We start from the raw sequence: 19,276 nt of genomic DNA, 5'->3' as shown, positions 1-19,276 counted from the left end.
ATGTCCAACCCCATGAACTATATAGCCCACCAGGCGCCTCTGTTCTTGGGATTTCCCAGGCAAGAATGCTGGAGTGGGTTGCCATTCCTTCTCCAGAGGATCTTCCTGACCCACAGACAGAACCCGTGTCCCCTGCATCTCCTGCATTGGCAGGCAGATTTTTTACCACTGAGCCACCTAGGAAGCCCAAGCACTGTAGGGACACTTGTAATCAGACAACTCATCTTTTTATAATTTTCCTTCTTTCTTTCTTTTTGGCTGTGCTGGGTCTTTGTTGCCGCATGGGCTTTTTTTCTAGTTGCGGCGAGTCAGGGGTTGCATTCTTGTGGTAATGCACGGGCTTCTCATTGCAGTGGTTTCTCTTGTTGTGGAACACGGGCTTTAGGACTCAACAGGCTTCAGTAGTTGCAGCCTCAGGCTCTAGAGCACCATGGGCTCAATAGTTGCAGAGCATGGGCTTAGCTGCTTCAAGGCATGTGGGATCTTCCCAGATCAGGGACTGAACCAGTGTCTCCTGCATTGGCAGGCAGATTCTTTACCAGTGAGCTACCAGGGAGGCCCCCAGACAACTCATCTTTGGCCATTTCTCTGATTTTTTCTTCTCTTCCCAGTCTCGTTCCTCACCTCAACCACTCTCTCTTGCCCCTCTCTTTTGAGAGACCCTAGTAAATGGATCTTGAAACTCCTAGTATTATCCTCCGTGTCTTTTTAAGCTTTGTTTCATTCTTTAAATCTGCTTTTTATAATATATTCCAAATTATTTCTTTATTCAAGCCTCCAGTTTAATTTCTTATTCAGCTGTGTGCATCCTGTGTGCATCCATTTATGGATGATTTTTAAAATATCAATTAAATGTTTCATTTCCAATGTAATATTTACTTGGCTCTTGAAATAGATGCCTGTTCTTGTTTTATGAAATAAATTCTTCTTTCTCCTCTGAGGATATCTACTTGCTTTCTTTTAAAGTCCAATCCCTTTGATTCCATTAATACTACTTTCTTGGTGATAGCCCTTTGGTTTGCTGCATCAGAGTGTCTTATTCAATGAACTGACGTTTCCTTCATTAAGTGTTTGGTGATTCTTGGTTTGATGCTCATGCTTGTATTTTATGTTATTTGTTTAGTACAATGGACTCCAGAGGTTGTAGGGAAGGGCAGGACATGCCCTTACTAATCAAGTTAGTAACTTGATTTCAGGCTGAAGACTAGTTCCTTCAGGGTATTATCCATACAAGGTACCTCCAGCTCAAGCCTGCTATTGCCTATGACTTAGCACAGGGAAACCAATGTTCCAAACGCACCCACCATGATGGCTGCCCTGTTATCCGTTGCCAGAAGTACACAGAACCACTCCTATTTTCTGTATGTGTTTGACCTGGATTCCTTCCATTTGTTTCCTATCTTCCAGAGATACCACAGGACTGTTGATGCAAAGATGTTAGTCTTTCTTGCATCTGTTTTCTAATACATTTTCTATCATCCCCAGGGACTTGGAGAAGGAAGGGAAGGGAGCCACATATGCTACTTTTTTCTCTTAATAGAGGGGATAATCTTTAAATTCATCCTTTACAGAATATATTCTTGAGGGATTAACTCAAACACCTGCTTTAGGAGAGTCAAGTCTTTCTAAAGCCTTTCCCGATTTTCTCTTTAGTTTTGGTGTTCTGAAATTTCACTGGGATGTATATAAAAGGTGCCTCTTTATTTATTCACCCTGCTCAGTACTATATGATCCTTTCAATCCATCAAATGCATGGACCATTTCTTTCTTTTTTTTTTCAAGTCATAGTCATTAAAATTATTTCTCTTCTTGATAAAGTAACAAGAGATTCAAGAAAATCACGAAGTATTTTTTTTCGGGAAGGGAAAAGGGAGTTTCTGAAAGTTTTTTCAAAACATACAGGTATTTCTCTCTTCATAGCTCTCTCATAAGTCCCTGAAGTAATAGCCTACGTTTCACCAGAAAATAAAGAAAATGATTGAATCCAAGTATTGGGGGCTTCCTGCCTCCCCACCATGCCCACCCCACCCTCACATACACACTGTCTCTATTCTGTCTCTCACTCTTTCATACACTCACTCTACCCCCTGGCGGGGAACAAAGGACAAAGCTGAGCTGACCGGCACGTTCCTAAGTAGCACCCCACTCTGGTGGCCCCCAAAGCAAAACTTTAGCCCAGGGACCCAGATGGAGGCCAAAGAGAAGCAGGACTAGAGCTAAAGCAGCCCAGTGCCTCCCACAGCCTCGGGCCATCTGCTCTGCTCCAGGAAATCTTGCTGCTTCACATGAAAGGCGCTCACTCTGCCCCATTCTAGGAAGAGCTCCTCTGCTCCAGAGAGCTGGTCATTCCCCTTCATGGGAAACTGGCAGCCTTTTTTTGTCTAAGCCGCATATTGGCTTTTTTTTTTTTTTTAATTGGAGGATAATTGCTTTACAATGTTTTGTTGGTCTCTGATGTACAGTGATGGGAATCAGCCACAAGTATACATCCATGCCCTCCCTCTTGAATCTCCCTTCCAACCCCTCCCCATCCTACTCCTCGAGGTTGTCACAGAGCACCAGGCTGAGCTCTTGGTGTTATACAGCAACTTTGCACTAGCTACCTATTATAAACATGGTATTACATATGTTCCACTGCTACGCTCTCAAAAACCATCCCACCCTCTCCCAACCCCACTGTGTCCACAGGTCTTTCCCTACCCCACTATGTCTGCATCTCCATTCCTGCTCTGCAGACAGGTTCATCAGAAACATTTGTCTACACTTCATATATATGCATTAATATATGATATTTGCTTTTCTCTTTCTGACTTACTTCAGTCTCTCTAACAGGCTCTAGCTTCATCTATCCCAAATGACTCAAATTAATTCCTTTTTATGACCAAGTAATATTCCATTGTATGTGTGTATGTATGTATACGTACACACCATAGCTTATCTATTCATCTGCCGATGAACGTCTAGGTTGCTTCCATGTCCTAGCTATTGTAAATAGTGCTGCAATGAACATTGGGGTACATGTGTTTTTTTGAATTAAGGTTTTCCCAGGGTGTATGCCCAGTAGTGGGACTGCTGGTAGTTTTATTCCTAGATTTTTAAGGAACCTCCCTATTGCTCTCCATAGTGGCTATGTCTATTTACATTCCCACCAACAGTGCAGGAGGGTTCCCTTTTCTCCACACCTCTCCAGCATTTATTGTTTGTAGACTTTTTGATGATGGCCATCCTGACCAGTGTGAGGTGATACCTCACTGTATTTTTGATTTGCATGTTTGTAATAATGAATGATGTTGAGCATCTTTTCACGTGTTCATTACTCATCTGTATGTCTTCTTTGGAGAAATGTCTGTTTCTCCAAAAACTGAAGAAACACTTTTTTCCCATTTTTTGATTGAGTTGTTTGTTTTTCCTGATATTGAGATGCATGAGCTGCTTGTATATTTTGGAGATTAATCCCTTGTCAGTTGCTTCATTTGCAATTATTTTCTCACATTCTGAGGGCTGTCTTTTCATCTTGTTTATAGTTTCCTTTGCTGTGCAAAGACTTTTAAGTTTAATTAGGTCTCATTTGTTTATTTTTGTTTTTATCTCCATTACTCTGGGAGGCGAGTCAAAGAGGATCTTGCTGCCATTTACGTCTAAGAGTGTTTTAGCTATGTTTTCCTCTAAGAGTTTTATAGTTTCTGAACATTGTTTATTCTTGAAATTCAAGTTCAGTTTTAAAGCACACCTTTTTCTATTCAGTCTGGGAACAAGTTAATTCTGAAAGGTTATAATTTGGAAATTCATATTGAAAAGTGAGGAATTTTTGCTTACCTAGGTGGTCTCTTTCTGACCACTTCCCTGCACTTTTATCTGATGAGCATCTAATTGCAAACACTTCCCTGGATGGTAGCAGGGGTGCAGTGCTATACAGCCCTGGAGAACACACCACTGAACTCAAAGACCTCTTTTCATCCAGAATGTCAACCAGGAGTGAAAAGTCAAGCCCCAGTATGGGAAAAGATTTTGGCAACATGTACAATAAAAAAAGGACTCCTATGTAGAATTTTTTTAAAAAGCCTCCAATAATAACAAATAATAAAATAATTCTAAAAGATAACTCAGAAGGTAAAATGGCAAAAGACTTGAATACATACTTCACAGAATAAGATATTCAAATAGCTAATAGTCACATGAAAATGTCCTCAACTTCTTTAAGGTCAGGAAAATGAAAAACTTTAAGAAGTTATTTACACATTCATTTGACAGCCAAAATTTAGAAGAATACCAAGCACTCATGAGAATGTGCAGCAAAAGCAACTTTCATATACTGCTGGTGAAAGAGTAATTTGGTAGAACTATCTGGAAAACTGACATTATCTACTGAAGTTAAACATGCTTACCCTATAACGCGGTAATTCCATTCAAAATTATACATACAACAGGCTCTAGGTCTGTTGCATCAAGAAACACATAGAATTTTTACAGTAGTGCCATTTGTAATAACAAAAAGTAGGAAATGAATGTCTACCAACAGTAGATTGGATATACAATGGAACATTATACAGCTGTGAAAATAAATGACTTCAAGCCACACACAAAATGAGTGCCCATTACAAAAATAAAACTGAATGAAACAGGCCAGATATAAATGTATACCCACTGAATGAATTCCATTTATATGACTTTTTCAAATTAGCAAAACAAAACTAAAATATTTAGTCAGAGATGTGATTACCTTTCAGGGGGAAGGGAGAAGATAAATATTGGGAAGGGGCAAAATAGGGACTTCTGAGTATTACCAATTCTCTCTCCGACCTGGGTGGTGGTTACACACACACTTGCTTTGTAATTTATGTTTTGTTGACTTTTCTGAGCTGGTATTGTGCTTCCATTTCTAAGAGTTAAAGGAAAAAAGGAAAGGAAAGGGAAAAGACTGTGAAGCACTGGGAACTCATACATTATGGATGTGAAGGGAGCAGCCCTTTCAGCAAACAAGCTACCATTTCCTAGAAAAGCTGAAATTGTGCAAACTCCATGACCCAGGTCTGTACCTGCTTTCTACACCTAGGTTTGTATCTATGCTAGGGACTCTTTTACTTATATCCCTATGAGAAGTATTCAAGATGCCATAGTAATTTTGTTTATAACAGCAGAAACCTAGAGACAATGTCCATCAACAGGAGAATGAATACATAAAATGTGACATGTTCATATGATAGAAAATTAATTACACAGAAGCAGAAATGAACACCTATGACTGTATGCATCAATGTAAAGAACCTCAAAACCATAATATTGATGGGGGGAAAGTGAGATACATGGATAGAGCTTGATTTCATTTGTATGAATGTCAAAAACAGGAAAAAACAAAGTATACATTACTTACTGATGTATGGAGTATATTTATAAAAGCAAAATAAGAGAATGAATAACCTAAAATTCAGAATAGCATAGAGAAGGAAGGGAGGTAATTTGGGAGGGTCAGGTTAGGAGACCTGAGAGCATCTGGTGCTGTTGTAATTCATAAGCAAAGTTATGGGGTCATGGGTGTTTTTCAACTATTCTTTAAATTTCACATATATTGCATATACTCTTTTATATTTTATTCATATACAATGATTAAAAGGGAAATAGTTTCTGCCTTTTTTAATAGAAGAATTACTGGGTGAGGTATTATACAATCTAAAAGCACTGCTGAACTAAACAGAATAGGTCAGGAATATACTAGATATCAATTCAGAGCTACCTTTTACTAAACTCTCCTGATCTGAGCAATATGTAATTGTTTACATTGCCAAGTAGTAGATATTTTTTTTTCACTTAATATTCATCAAGCAGGAATTCTTATGCTTATTTTATAGATGAGGATTCTGACACTCAAAGAGGAAAAGTAACCTGTTCAAGGTTACTCAAGTATTAAGTGGAGGAGTGAATATAAATCCCAGGCAGCCTGGTTCCAATGTGCTTCTCAGGACCTGCGCTACCAACACGATATGGTCCAGGGCCATCTGCCTGCTCTCGTGGATACCAGGCTGAGCATTTCCAACTGACATGGTTTCTACTGGTTCTTCTCGAAAGCATTTTTCAAATTCTAAGCATTTTTCATCTTATCAGTGATGAGGCATTCCATCCCAGATGACAGATATTTAGATCCGATTAGACAGCAGTGATGTTTCCATTTTAATCTAGGTCAGAGATCCCCAGACTAGACTCTCTGTGGGCTAAATCCAGATCACTGTCTGGTTTTGCACAGCCCTGGAGCTAGGAATGCTTTTTGTTTTGATTTTTTTTCCCATCTGTAAATGGCCCAAAATGATCAAAGAATAATTTCATGCCCTATGAAAATTATGTGATGTTCAAATTTCAGTCTCCATCAATTAAGTTTTTTTGGAACAAAGACACACCCAATTGCTCGGGTACCATCTGTGGACACGGTCTTGTTACGATGGCAAAATGCGTGATTCCAACAGAAACCATGTGTCCTGCAAAGCCTAAGACATTTATTAAATGGCCTAGGATAGAAAAGTTTGCTCAACCCTGATCTAGGATCTGATCACAGGAATAGAAAACAACTGAAGCTGTGTCTGTCTGTTTCCACACAATGAAGATTAAAAATAGTACCTGTCTCTAAGATTTGGTATAAAGAATAAACAATTAACGGATATAAAGCCATCAGATTAGTGCCTGGCACAGAGCATGCCCCCTCCTTGTCCTCAGAATAGCATTTGTTCCCTTGCTAGCTCTGCACATAACTGAAATCAGCAAATCTTTCTTTGGTGGAAGTGTCAGGAAGCATGTCAAGATATTTACAATAAAGCAATGACCCCTCTTCAAGATAAAAGTACTCAAATTGGTATCATTTGCATTGGGTTTGACTTAGATCTCCAATGGCTACATACTTAAAAGAGTTAATCTAAAAAAATCACATACAAAGAAAGGCTACAAATGTTCAGAGAAGGAAAAGGGTTCAAAACCAAAAGGGAAAAGGTAGAGATCTCAACAGCACTAAAAAAATCCTGAGTTCCCCTGACTCACTGAGGAAGCAACCATTTAGTAGGTTTTCAGGAAGACACTAAGATCAATTAAATAGAAATTTGTTTTTCTTTCAAATCTCCCACTGGCCATTTGTTTCTGACAAAAACTCTGTTTGGTAATAGAAAATAATGATTTTCTATCCTTTAAATCTTGCACCAGGAACTGTTCTACTAAGATTAATAGTGTCTCTAATGAGATGTTTAGAGATAAAGACCAGTGTTAAGCTGAATTCTTTTTTGAGAACTAACAATTCTCAAGATATGCTTTTCTTAAAAAATAGGCAAGGTCAAGTGATTATGTATTTAGCTATATATCTGCTTTCCGCCTGTCCTGAATACCTTTTTTTTTGGCCAAGAGAAACACTCTCTTATTGCTTCTCCTTTAGCATACCACTGCACAGAGTACAAAAATGCACAGCATCCCAAGAAGAAATGCAAATTATTAGTGGACCCTAATTGTGGAGTGAGGTGTGGATCTTGCCAGCAATGACTTGGGCCAGTTGGAGCACAGTTGGACAGCAAAGGAGGTGGGTTTGGCGCCACCTGATCCTTTTGGGTCTGCAAGCTTCAGAATTAGGCTCATGGGTAGAAGATCAATAGAATGATCTGCTACTGCAAAGTAGAACTCTCAATGTGCCTTAGCTTAGGTTTTGCTGCAACTGGGTTGCAACTTTAGAGTTTGTTTACCACTGGCTCAAAAGCTTAAGAGTGCTCTCAGAGCTTGCCCTTCAGCAGGGCTTGGATTCTGAGCATCCATGAGACTCTGGAGAGCTTGCTACGCTTTATGGCTTTGCTGCCAACTCTCTGAGCTTCAGGAAATCTCCTTTGTTCTTCAGTCCCATGCACGGCTCTCTTCACCTCAGGTGATTATTTTTCTTCCTGTGGTCGTGTCCGCCACCATGGTCAAGGGATGTTCTGCTCTGGCTCAAGGTCAGCAATGCCTCCGAGGGGTTTCACTCAGCCTTCCTGCCCTGTCCAGCTTTGGCATACTGCCCCTCTTCACTCAGGGAAGGCCTGGGGCCCAGTGGTGGTAGGAAAGCACAACTCACTCTAAAGACTCTGGGTCCCAGACTCCAACTCACGCTGGAGACTCTGGGGTCCCAACCAGTCAGGTCAGCCCACTCATAGTCACTAAAGGCTTGTTAAAGGCTTAGCTTCCTCCCTGCCCCCCTCCTCTGGCATATTCCTTCTCCTCTCCCTACCACCAGAGGTGAAAGCAGCTGCAGGTCTCTGCTGCCCCAGGAAGGACATTCTGGATCTTAGTACATTGAGGTTTCTTTGCATCCTCATGTTCAGATGAGTTTTTAAAATATGACTTTGTAATTTATCTAGCTTATTGATGCTATTTTGGTGTTAGAGGGAGATCAATGTCTCATGCTTTCCACATCCTGACTGGAAGAGTGCCCAGTCTGTCATTTCTCTTTACTTAGGGAAATTATATTCTGTAAAATCTTTGAGGACCATTAGGGACCACATCTATGCAGAGCATTAGATAGAATGCTACAAATGTGGGTGACTGCCATGCTTTGGAGGAGACAGTGGTGATGCTCTGGGGCCAGGCAGGGACAAGACATATAGAAGAACAGCCTCTTAGAGAAACTTCAGGGTACTTCACAGGAACACTCAGGTTTCAGGTCAAGTTCTGTTGTTTCATAATTGTATAGCCTTGAATAAGTGAGTTTCTCGGGCCTCTGTTTCCTTATCGGTGAAACAAGGTGGTCACAAACAATCAAATGGAGGAAGAATGTGAATGGGCTGAGCAGGATGGCGGTGACTCAGGGAACAAATGACTCTTTCAAAGGGCACTGCTGCTTAACTTCGCTGTGTTGGAATCAGGGCTTTGTGTTAACAAATCCCCCAGGTGAAAGTAAAGCTTGAATTTTATTCCAACTAATTTCCATTTTTCAAAACTATTATTTGGCCTAAAAACATATATCTGTGTCAGATGGTAGTCCAAGGATTATCATTATAACCTCTGCTTTGGACTCCAAGAGTCTCTCCAGTGTCATAATTAGGTGTCAAGTTTCTTTGCTTTGGACTAGTGACCTCTTGATATTCAAAGGCTTTGAATGATAATTATAGCTATGGATGACCAATAAAAAATTCAGAAGCAAATTAGTTGTTGTTTCATGAATATTGTTTTCAGATAGAATCTTTCAAAAACATCAGGTCATGGAGCACATAGATGGTGAAGAGGCTCCCAGCTTGTTGGAGAAGCAGCTGAAGATCACTGGGCTAGGTAGGTCATCCAACACTTCTACAGTTTCTGACACACAGTTACTCTTCAACGAATATTTGCTGCATGAAGGGATGGACAGATATGTGGATGGATGGATGGATGGATCATCGATGGGTGTGTGGATAGATGAATGGATAAATACACTGTTATAATTTCATCAAAAGTTCAAAATGTCTTTGATTCTATGCATAATTTAGAACCATATGTCAAGGGTAATCAAAGAGTGTAATAAGTAATGACTGAGTCCTTCTTCAAAGCCGTGTTGCATTTCCATGACATTGCTTTCTCCCTCCAAGTCACCTTAGCCAGATTTCATCTGTGTAAGAAATGTTGATGGATTGGGTGCACACATCATTTCTCCCTGACCGAGGAGCCTGGCAGGCTACAGTCCATAGGATCGCAAGAGTTGGGCACGACTTAGCACTCTCTTTCTTTCTTTCAAGGCTCTCTAGAAATGTCCCTGACTCTAAGCCACATAATACAAAGATTTAGTTTCTACAGGAGGGTCATTTGATGCCAAATCATTCCATCTTCCCATTCCTAAGAAGAGTATTACATCAGAGCATGAAAATGGATGTGATAACCTACCAGAGAAAGGGAGAGGAGTGGCAGGGAGAGAGAGAAAGGTAAGGAGAAAGAGATTCAGGGGCAGGGCTGGGGAGGAGGAAGGTAGCGGGAGGGAGAGAGGAAGGAAAGGCGATTCTAGGCTTTTGCAATGAGAAACTTGAGAACGGAAAGGATACAGGGCAAGGGGAAAGAGGGATGACTGAGCAAAAGCACATTTTAAGAAAGATTGGAGTTGTAAAATAATCTGACATTTCCCCTCTTCCTTTTACACAGTAAACATTCTTCTCAAAACTGTACAAAATAGTTTCCTAAGGGGGCTCTGGTAAACTACTAATTGGAAGCACAGGTAGAGGGTACTTCCATAGCAGGGCACTTATTTCTGGAAAGCTAGACATTTTTTAAATTATAAATCCTTGCCGGGAAGCCATGGCACATGATTTACATAGAATGTGAGTTCTGAGAAATAAAAAGAGATAACGAGTCTGTTTAAAATACACCCAGTGTCATCATTACTTCCAGCACAAAACACCCTGTATTAGATCATCACAGGGATGGCTAATTCAATCATTTTTATGCTCTTTAAGGCAAGGAATACACCATCAAACCACCTCACTGCCAACTGAGATTTCTGAATATTTAAAAGCTGATGACTTGTGACTGGAACTGATTCAAAAATCTTGGCATCTGATGAGAAACCTGATGAACTGGTATTGAGAGGACTAGCTGAGTAGAAACTCCATGAAAAACTTCAGGGAAGCCTATCAGGGTTCCTGATAGTAAAGTCATTCTTATTCCTTGATCTTCAACCCCCTCCAAGTACTCTCAGGGCTAATGGCATAGGTCATCCCTCTTAACCCAGATGGTTGGGATTAGAGCAGTGGAAAACAGAAACCAAGAGAGTAAAACATAACTGTCACATCCCCAGGGACTCTGGGGGCTTCCAATGTAGTGCGAGTGATAAAGAACCAGCCTGCCAATTCAGGAGACACAAGAGACACAGGTTCTAACGCTGGGTTGGGAAGATCCCCTGGAAAAGGAAATGGCAACCCATTCCAGTATTCTTGCCTGGGAAATCCCATGGACAGAGGAGCCTGGCGGGCTACAGTCCATGGGGTTGCAAACAGCGGGACACAATGGCACATACACCCAGCAGGGATTATGGCAATGGCTTCCTCCAGCCACCAGAGGGCTCTAGGAGGAATATCCTATTTCTAAGCAGTCCTATTGCTAGAATCTCATCTCTGCATACCAAACTCAAAATCTATAAATCATGAGCTTGTTTCTTATACCAAATTTTAAAAACAAATATGGATCTTTTTGCCTTAAAATATCTGCAGAGTCAGGATTTGTTGTTCAGTCGCTCAGTCGTGTCTGACTCATTGCGACCCCATGGACTGCAGCACACCAGGCTTCCCTGGCCTTCACCATCTCCTGGAGCTTGCTCCAACTCATGTCCATTGAGTCGGTGATGCCATCCAACCAGAGTCAGGATAGTGAAGAAAAAATTGATTCAAGATCTGTTCTGAAAACTCAAAGTGTTAGTCACTCAGCCGTGTCTGACACTTTGCAACCCCAGGGACTGTAGTCTGTCAGGCTCCTCTGTCCATGGAATTCTCCAGGCAAGAATACTGGAGGTGGGTAGCCATTCCCTTCTCCAGGGGATCTTCCTGACCCAGGGATTGAACCCATGTCTCTTGCATTGCAGGCAGATTCTTTACTATCTGAGCCACCAGGGAAGTCAGATATTTAAAATAGGTCAGCGAACTAGAACCCATGAATCAAATCTGGTCCACAATCTGTTTTGTCAATGAAGTTTTAGTGAATCACCACGTACTCATTTATGTATTATCTATGTCATTCTACAGAAGCAGAGCTGAGTGGCTGCAATTGAGACCATTCAGCCCAAAGAGCCACACAAATTCATTAACTACACCTGATCTAAAAGAAGCATTTGGCTTCAGCAAGTTTTAGCACTGACATATATTCAAAAATGTGAATGATACATATCTACATTCTCTAGTTCAGAGGACATTAAGAGGCCCAAAGATGCCTTTACAAAAAATCTTTCTAAATAAACCTCTGTCAGCTATATACCTACTAGAATGGCCAAAACCCAGAACACTGAAAACACCAAATGCTGGTAAAGATTGTGGAACAACAAGAACTCATTGCTGGTAGGAATGCAAAATGGTACAGCCAACTTGGAAGACAGTTTGGCAGTTCTTACAAAATTGAATATACTCTTACCATACAATCCAGCAATCATGCTTCCTGATATTTACCCAAAGGAGATGAAAATTTATGCCCACACAAAAGCCTACCCATGGATGATTATAATAACTTTATTCATAATTTCCAAAACTTGAAAGCAACCATATGTTCTTCAGTAGGTAAAAGGATAAATAAACTGTGGTACATACAACAGAATATTATTCAGCAGTAGAAAGAAATGAGCTATCAATAGAAAGACAAGCAGGAATCTTAAGTACATACTGCTTAGTGAAAGAAGCTAATTTGAAAAGGCTGCATACTATAAGGTTTCAACTACATGACATGCTAGAAAAGGCAAAACTATGGAGACAGGTAACAGATCAGTGGTTGCCAGAGGTTAGGGAGGGATGAATAAGGCAGAGCACAGAACATGTTCAGGGCAGTGAAAATTTTCTGTATGATATTATAATAGTGGATATATGTTATTATACTGTTGTCCAAATCCACAGAATGTACAACCTCAAGGGTGAACCCTAAAGTATATGGGCTGTGCATAATACCTACAAATCAATGTAGTTTCATCTGTTATAACAAATGTACCACTCTGGTGGGGGACGGACATAGACATGGGGGAAGCTGTGCAAGTAGAGGGGCGGGGAATATAGAGGAAATCTGTATACTCTCCTCTTCTTAATTCTGATGTGAAACTAAAACTCTTCAAAAATATAAAGTCTGTTAAAACAAAAACTCTATTAGTCAATGAGATTGTGAAGGCCATTAAGAGATGTTTGCTAGCTGTTTCCACTTCACACCTTCTGGATCTGATAGAATTGCACTTCCTGGCGGTTGTGTTGGGGCTTTCCTGGTGGTTCGGATGGTAAAGAATCCACCTGCAATGCAGGAGATTCAGGGTCAGTCCCTGGGTTGGGAAGATGCTCAGGAGAAGGGAATGGCTACCCACTCCAGTATTCTTGCCTGGAGAACTCCATGGACAGATGAGCCTGGCAGGCCATTGAGTGGGGCCATGTGACTAGCTCTGGCACAGTGGATAAGCAGAAGTGACATGTATCACTTCCAAGCTAAAGCAGGACTTTCCACAGCTCTCTTATTCCTGGCAAATCCAAGCTCGTGACTCCCTAAGTGCCAATGATGAACCAAGTCCCCCAGCTGACCTCTTGTGGCTATACATCAGAGCAAGAAACAAACCTTTCTTGTTCTAACCCACTGAGCTTTTAGGAGTTGTTTCCTCAGGAAAATCTAGCTTACCTTGACTGATACTGAGATGATCAATAATTGCAGTATTACCCTTGCAAAACTATGTCTTCTCCCCTCCGTCAGTCAGTGATGGGGCACATTTGAAGAGGCAAAGCTGACCCATGAACTTCATTCACAAATCTCTTCAACATCTAAAAGAGTCTAATCACTTAGTCCAAGCAGACTCTGGCTAAAATCTTGGCCTTATATTTTCAAGCACCTCAAAATTCCAGTCTTTCTCTCCCTCTCCTTCTTCCCCCTAAAGAACTCTCTTATTAATGCCTGTCTATCAAGCCACCTTGGGTCTACCTTCAAGTGTTGTGTAGCCGCCTAAGAAGGAAAGTTTTCCCTCTCTGATTAATTTTCTCCCAAGAATCACAACTTCAGTCCTTCCACAGAGAACATAGGAGGAGAATGATTCTAATCAAGTAAAAAGGCTGGAGAAGGCTGTGACTCCCCAGAGCTAATACTGTTTATCTGGCAAATCATGGTCCTTTTGCTAGTGTCTGAGAGTCTCTTTTGCCATCTCTTGTTCTCTTTCTTGATTTTTTCAGAAAACGGGTAGGAGCGGAACATTATTTGGAGGACCCTTCAAACCCCAACAAAGGCCAACTGGAAACCTTTCAGGAAGTTTCCATAACAACATATCATTGATCATGCTTTATCCCCTTGTTGTGTGGAAGGGTCACAGGTGTTGTGATAACCATGGAGAGTAGGAGAGTAACACCTTGGTGCAGCCCCCCCAAGTCACAGATGGGTCTCTGCCATCATGACTCTTCCCTGGCACTCTCAGGCTCGCAGAGCAGTCCAGCCAAAGGTCCAGTTCCCACGCAAGAAGATCAATACTTTCATGACCTGTGCACAAAGGGCTTGCTGATCCCCAGCGTCACCTCCAGTCTCTGCAGCAAGTTTCCAGCCAATTCTAGAAAGCCCCTTCTCTTCTACCTTATCAGCTTGGCTGCTCTTCTTATCTTCTCATCAAACCTGAAATCTCTCTCCACTGCACTGATGCAGAAGCAAACATATGATTACTTAAGGAGAAAAAGGAGCCAAATCACACAGGAAAATATCGTCTGAATCTCTCTTTGCAGTATCACATGATTTCTGGCTGTTTTGTCCTCCACACATACAACATTGACTTCTTCACAAGGGCCTTCTGGGCATTACAAACTTGTTGCAACACAGCAAAGCAGTGTTGGCCAAGCCATGGCATTCATTTCTGGGATCTACAAACCATGGCTGACTGCTGGAGCTCTATATTCTCTAGATGCATGGTGACTACTTTCAGGGTTATAAACAAATTCAGGAGCTGGCACAAGGTTCAATGTACAGCTTTCTGATTACAAAAGGCAATCTGGAATCTTCTTTGATCCACTCATTTACTCATGAAACCCAGTAGGTCACCAAGTCTTGCTATAATGTCTCTCAAGAACCTCTTTAGGTTTCTCTACTCCTATTCTTGTGAGGTCCCCAGCATGTTTCCTGGATGATAGAACTAACTGGTTCTCCTACCACAGTCTCCACCCTCACCATGGTGATCACCGCGGAACATCAACATGACTACCAGGTTGCCTTATGGCTGCTCAGCCCAGGGGATAAGAGCATAGGTGTTAGTGTCAGGTAAGAAAAAGTTTCAAGTCCAGATTCTGCTACTAACAAGTCCTTCACTCCAGGCTGTGCTTTCTTCACCTCAGATGGGAAACAACAATGGACCCTACCTCGTAGAGTCTGGGAAGACTGAGTGGGGTGGTGTATGTCAGGCTCTTAGCACAGTATTTTGGCGTCCATTAAGAGCTCAACAAACATTTATTATCATATGTTCCAAGCATCTGAGGCCCTGCAAATTCTGTTCAGAGCAGGCTGTTCCACCTCCTTTCACCATTAAGCCGCACAGTGGCAGTGACTCCTTCGTCCCAAGGGTCTCACCCTGGGCTGCCCACATGCTGCTGGTCCACGGCCCTCACAGCAACACTGTACTCAGCTGTTTCAGCTGCGTTGGACTCCTTGTGACCCCATGGACGGCAGCCTGCCAGGCTCCTCTGTCCATGGGACTCTTCAGGTAAGAATACTGGAGTGAGGTGCCATGCCCTGACAGGATCTTCCTGACCTAAGGATCGAACTCGTGGAATCTCGTGCATCTTCTGCATCACAGGCAGATTCCTTACCGCTGAGCCCCCCGGGAAGCCCCATGGCAACATCAGGAATTTACTTTTACCTCCAGCTTGCTAGTCCCCGAAATGAAGAAAGAGTAGGCAGACTGTCATATTTTCAACAAAGCTTTCATTAGGAGACGATACCCTAAAATCACCCCTGGAAAAGGTACATTAGTTTCTGAAATCGGTACAATTTCTTGATGTCTAATCATCTTTATCTCTTAAGAACAAAGGTCTTACTAAAGCAGAACCACGCTGCCCCCTTTAAGGCCCACATGTACAGTCTTCTCAAACTCACCAGAAGGGGGAGTGCTAGCATAAAGCAGGGTCTGGGCTCTCCCTCTCAAGGGGACAGATATTTGTTCCAGGACTCATAATCCAACGACATTAGTTGTGTGTATACATATATAATTACCAGAATCCCAGAAGGTGGAAACATCTCAGCACTTATAATTCTTCATCCATACTTGTCATAGCACAGCCCATGCTTGCTATTATTATCAAAATGAATTTCCTGTGGTTTGCAAGAATCTAAGTTCTAGTTACAGACTAGAATACCCGAGTTACCTGGATTCCAAACTGGTGATGATTCCTATCCATGCTTCATTCCTACCTGTTAGCCTATGCGTAGTAGAAGTATCAGAATACTCAAAAGCCTGGAGCTAGGCCGCCTGGATTCAAATCCTGCCTCTATCACTTGCTAGCTGTGTGATCTTCGGTAAAATGTTTAATCTCTCTGCGCTTCAGTTCCCTCAACTGTAAAACGGAAGAACCATGGCACCTATCTCCTGGACTACTGCAGAGATTAAATGAACCAATATGCACAAGTACTTAAAATAGTGTCCGATACACAGTGAATAAATACTGTATGTGACTTTGCTCCTTCTAATGGTACTGCTCTGCGGTTAACAGTCATCCTGGAGCCTCACAGACAAGGCAAAGAGAAGCAGACACTGAATCTGTTATCTTGAAAGCAGCTCAGTAAAGGAAACCTTGCCAATGGATTCCATTTTATTAATACTTGCGGTCAAAATTTAAGCAAAGACCACAGGACAGGGGAGAGGCAATGCAAAGTTCAAAACAGAAAGGATTACTTAATTATCCTAGATTTCACTTTCAGAAACTCAGGGTAGTCAAAACCCATAAGAAAATATATGGCTCTAATAATTGCTGATGGTTCATAAACAGCCACCCAGGGGACCCCACTTCATTGAGACTGTCATTGATGGGGGACCTTTCCAGTGCCCAGAAATATTGCCCCGCCAGCTGAAACAGTCTACCCCCACATTACAAATATTTTTAGCTCACGACATGATTTCCACAATCCCTGTAGTATGAATACTTTCTCACCTCTATCATTCCTACAAACGTCTACCACTATTACCTGAGTTCATTTTTATGGATTTCCACTATTTTTCTTTCCAGCTTCTGTGACTGCTTGGGGAAAATCTCAAATTCACTGATGTAATTCTCAGGATGCTCATCAGGATCGTAATCACCAAGCTCAGCTGTAACCAGTAAAAAATAAACAGAAAGATTAAAAACAACAAAAACAGGATATACATGGAATGGCTCCTGCCACCCAAAAGAAGAGAGTGGAACAAGCTCATGCAACAAAATGTGTTCGTCTCTATGGAAAGGCTATACAGCCTGAGTGTCTAGAAGGTCATATTCTAGTTTAGATTTAGCTGTGTGATCTTGGACACTTGTTGAATGAACTCTCTGAGTCTCATTTTCTTCAACTATACAATAAAGGAATTTAAATCATTGTTTCTCAGTGGGGCACTATTGGCATTTGGAGAAATAAACAATTCTTTATTGTTTCAGACCTTCCAAGGTATGGTAAGACATTGAGCACTCCCACCCTTCAGGTTCTAGGTGGTGGTGGCACACCCACTATTGTGAACACCCAAAAAGCCTCCCAATATTTCCAAGTGTTCCCCATGATAGGAGTGTCACCACCTCTATTTGGAACCCACTGAGTGTTCCTCAAGCCTCCTTTCATAGTTAATTTTCTCTGAGTCGAAGAATTCCCAGACTGGAGCTGTTTAGTCTGAAATTTGTGCAGGTGTGGCCCATTCAATGAAAAAAAAATCAAAACATAAAGACCCAAGAGGATTTATTTATATAAAAATAAATGGATTGCTCTTCAAAGTAAAGAATGCATGTCTAAGTATGGCTGAGCATCCCAGATTAAGGTTGCTGGGTTCTAATACAGGGTTCCTCCAGAGGGTCTCTAGGGGTAAAAAGAAATGCCTGCACATTTCTGAGCGCCCAGATGGTCTATGAGAAGATGGACTAAGGATGAGCATTGACCACAGCCTGAAGCAGCAAAGGGGCTGTTCTTGCAATGGGAATACATTCTACTGATTCCACAAGCTTTCTAAGTAAAATGAGCCAGAAGGGGCAAGTATCTCAGGCAGAAATAGCCCAGGACAGTACATTAAAGGTGGTGGGAAAACTGTGTTGGAGGAACTTGATCATCAACATGACTTTGAAGTAGATAGAAATCAATATGCCTTGAGCACATCTGCAAAATCACATCCAACTCTGTAATTTGTATCTACTGTCCCAGTACTGTTGAATCATCTAATGATGGTAAAAGGACAAAACTGAGAGGAAAGCAAAGCTCTTTAAAGCTTCTCAATAGAGTTCAAATTACAGTACAACCTAAATGTACACTACATGAGGAAGGACTTTCAAAATAAGATCTCAAACGTCATCAGCCGCAGAGGGGAAATTGATTAATCTGATCATATCAATATTAAAATATTTCACTAAAGTAGTCAAAATAATAAGTTGAAATAACATATTTGCAAAATAGAAATCTGACAAAGGCTAATATCCAGAAAAAAAAAATTCCTACAAATCTATAAGTAAATGGGGAGGAATTCCAATAGGAAAAGGTGAAGGAATGTCAACAGCCAATTCACAGAAGGGAAATCCATAGAGCTCCTGTATGGAGAGTTGCTCAAACTCATCAGTACTGAGGGCTATCCCAACCAAAACTAGAAGATGTCACTTTATACCTAAAAGATTAACAAAACGTTTAGTAAGTCAGATGATTCTATGTGTTGGCAGGAACATGAGGAAATAGAAGGTATGCTTATGACACATTTGAAGATTCTTGATGCATGTAGCTCTTCTAGAGAGTAAGCTGGGAGTATTTAGTCTAATCTTACAACCCAGCAAGCCCATTTCTGGGCATATATTCTAGAAAAACTCTAGGTGCAACAAAAGATACGGGGCAACTGGGGTGTTCATTACTGCTGGGAGCAGTAAATACCACAAGGGCAATGCACCCCACTGGACTCTCTGCAGCAATTAAAAGCAACAAAATACAACTATACCCAGAAATGTGAGTAGATTCCCCAAACAGTGTTCTGGGCATAAAAAGGAAGGATTAAATATAGCCCCATTTAATTTATGAAACTTAAGAATATATACACACAAAACAATACTAATCATTTTATAAGGATGTATGTCAAGTCAATGATATGCAAGAATCCAGTTGTTGCCTTTAGGAATGAAAACAAAGAATAATGAAAAAAAGGAAACTCAACCAATAGGTGGGCCAATGGGACCAGGATGAAAGTGAGCCACGAACTGGTGATTAACTCAATCTAATCTTAAAAAAAAAAAACACCCATAACACACCGACACATACACACACACACACATGACCCCTGTAAGCTGGCTATGGACCCAAAATTTAGGAAATGGTATAACTCAGAGCCTACTTTTCCATAGGGAATGGATCACTGATAGTAAACGATGCCACGTCCAATGCAAATGTCAGCTTGCACAGTGGTTAGTAGCATTGTTTGTGCTTA

At 41.3% G+C, this 19,276-nt stretch overlaps 1 protein-coding gene across 3 annotated transcripts in view; it reads right to left on the bottom strand.

The window, feature by feature from the left end:
* The window catches only part of FRMD3 (FERM domain containing 3), a 356,347-nt gene that overhangs the window by 100,436 nt on the left and 236,635 nt on the right, over window positions 1-19,276 (bottom strand). For all 3 annotated transcript variants that reach the window (XM_061163769.1, XM_061163768.1, XM_061163767.1), the window contains exon 6: window positions 16,828-16,951. In XM_061163769.1, the coding sequence (XP_061019752.1) occupies window positions 16,828-16,951 (124 nt within the window). The remainder of the gene's footprint in view (window positions 1-16,827; window positions 16,952-19,276) is intronic.

This window comes from Dama dama, chromosome 16 (genome assembly GCF_033118175.1).
Source record: "Dama dama isolate Ldn47 chromosome 16, ASM3311817v1, whole genome shotgun sequence".
Classification (NCBI taxonomy): domain Eukaryota; kingdom Metazoa; phylum Chordata; class Mammalia; order Artiodactyla; family Cervidae; genus Dama; species Dama dama.
This window is presented reverse-complemented; position numbering and strand designations above follow the sequence as displayed.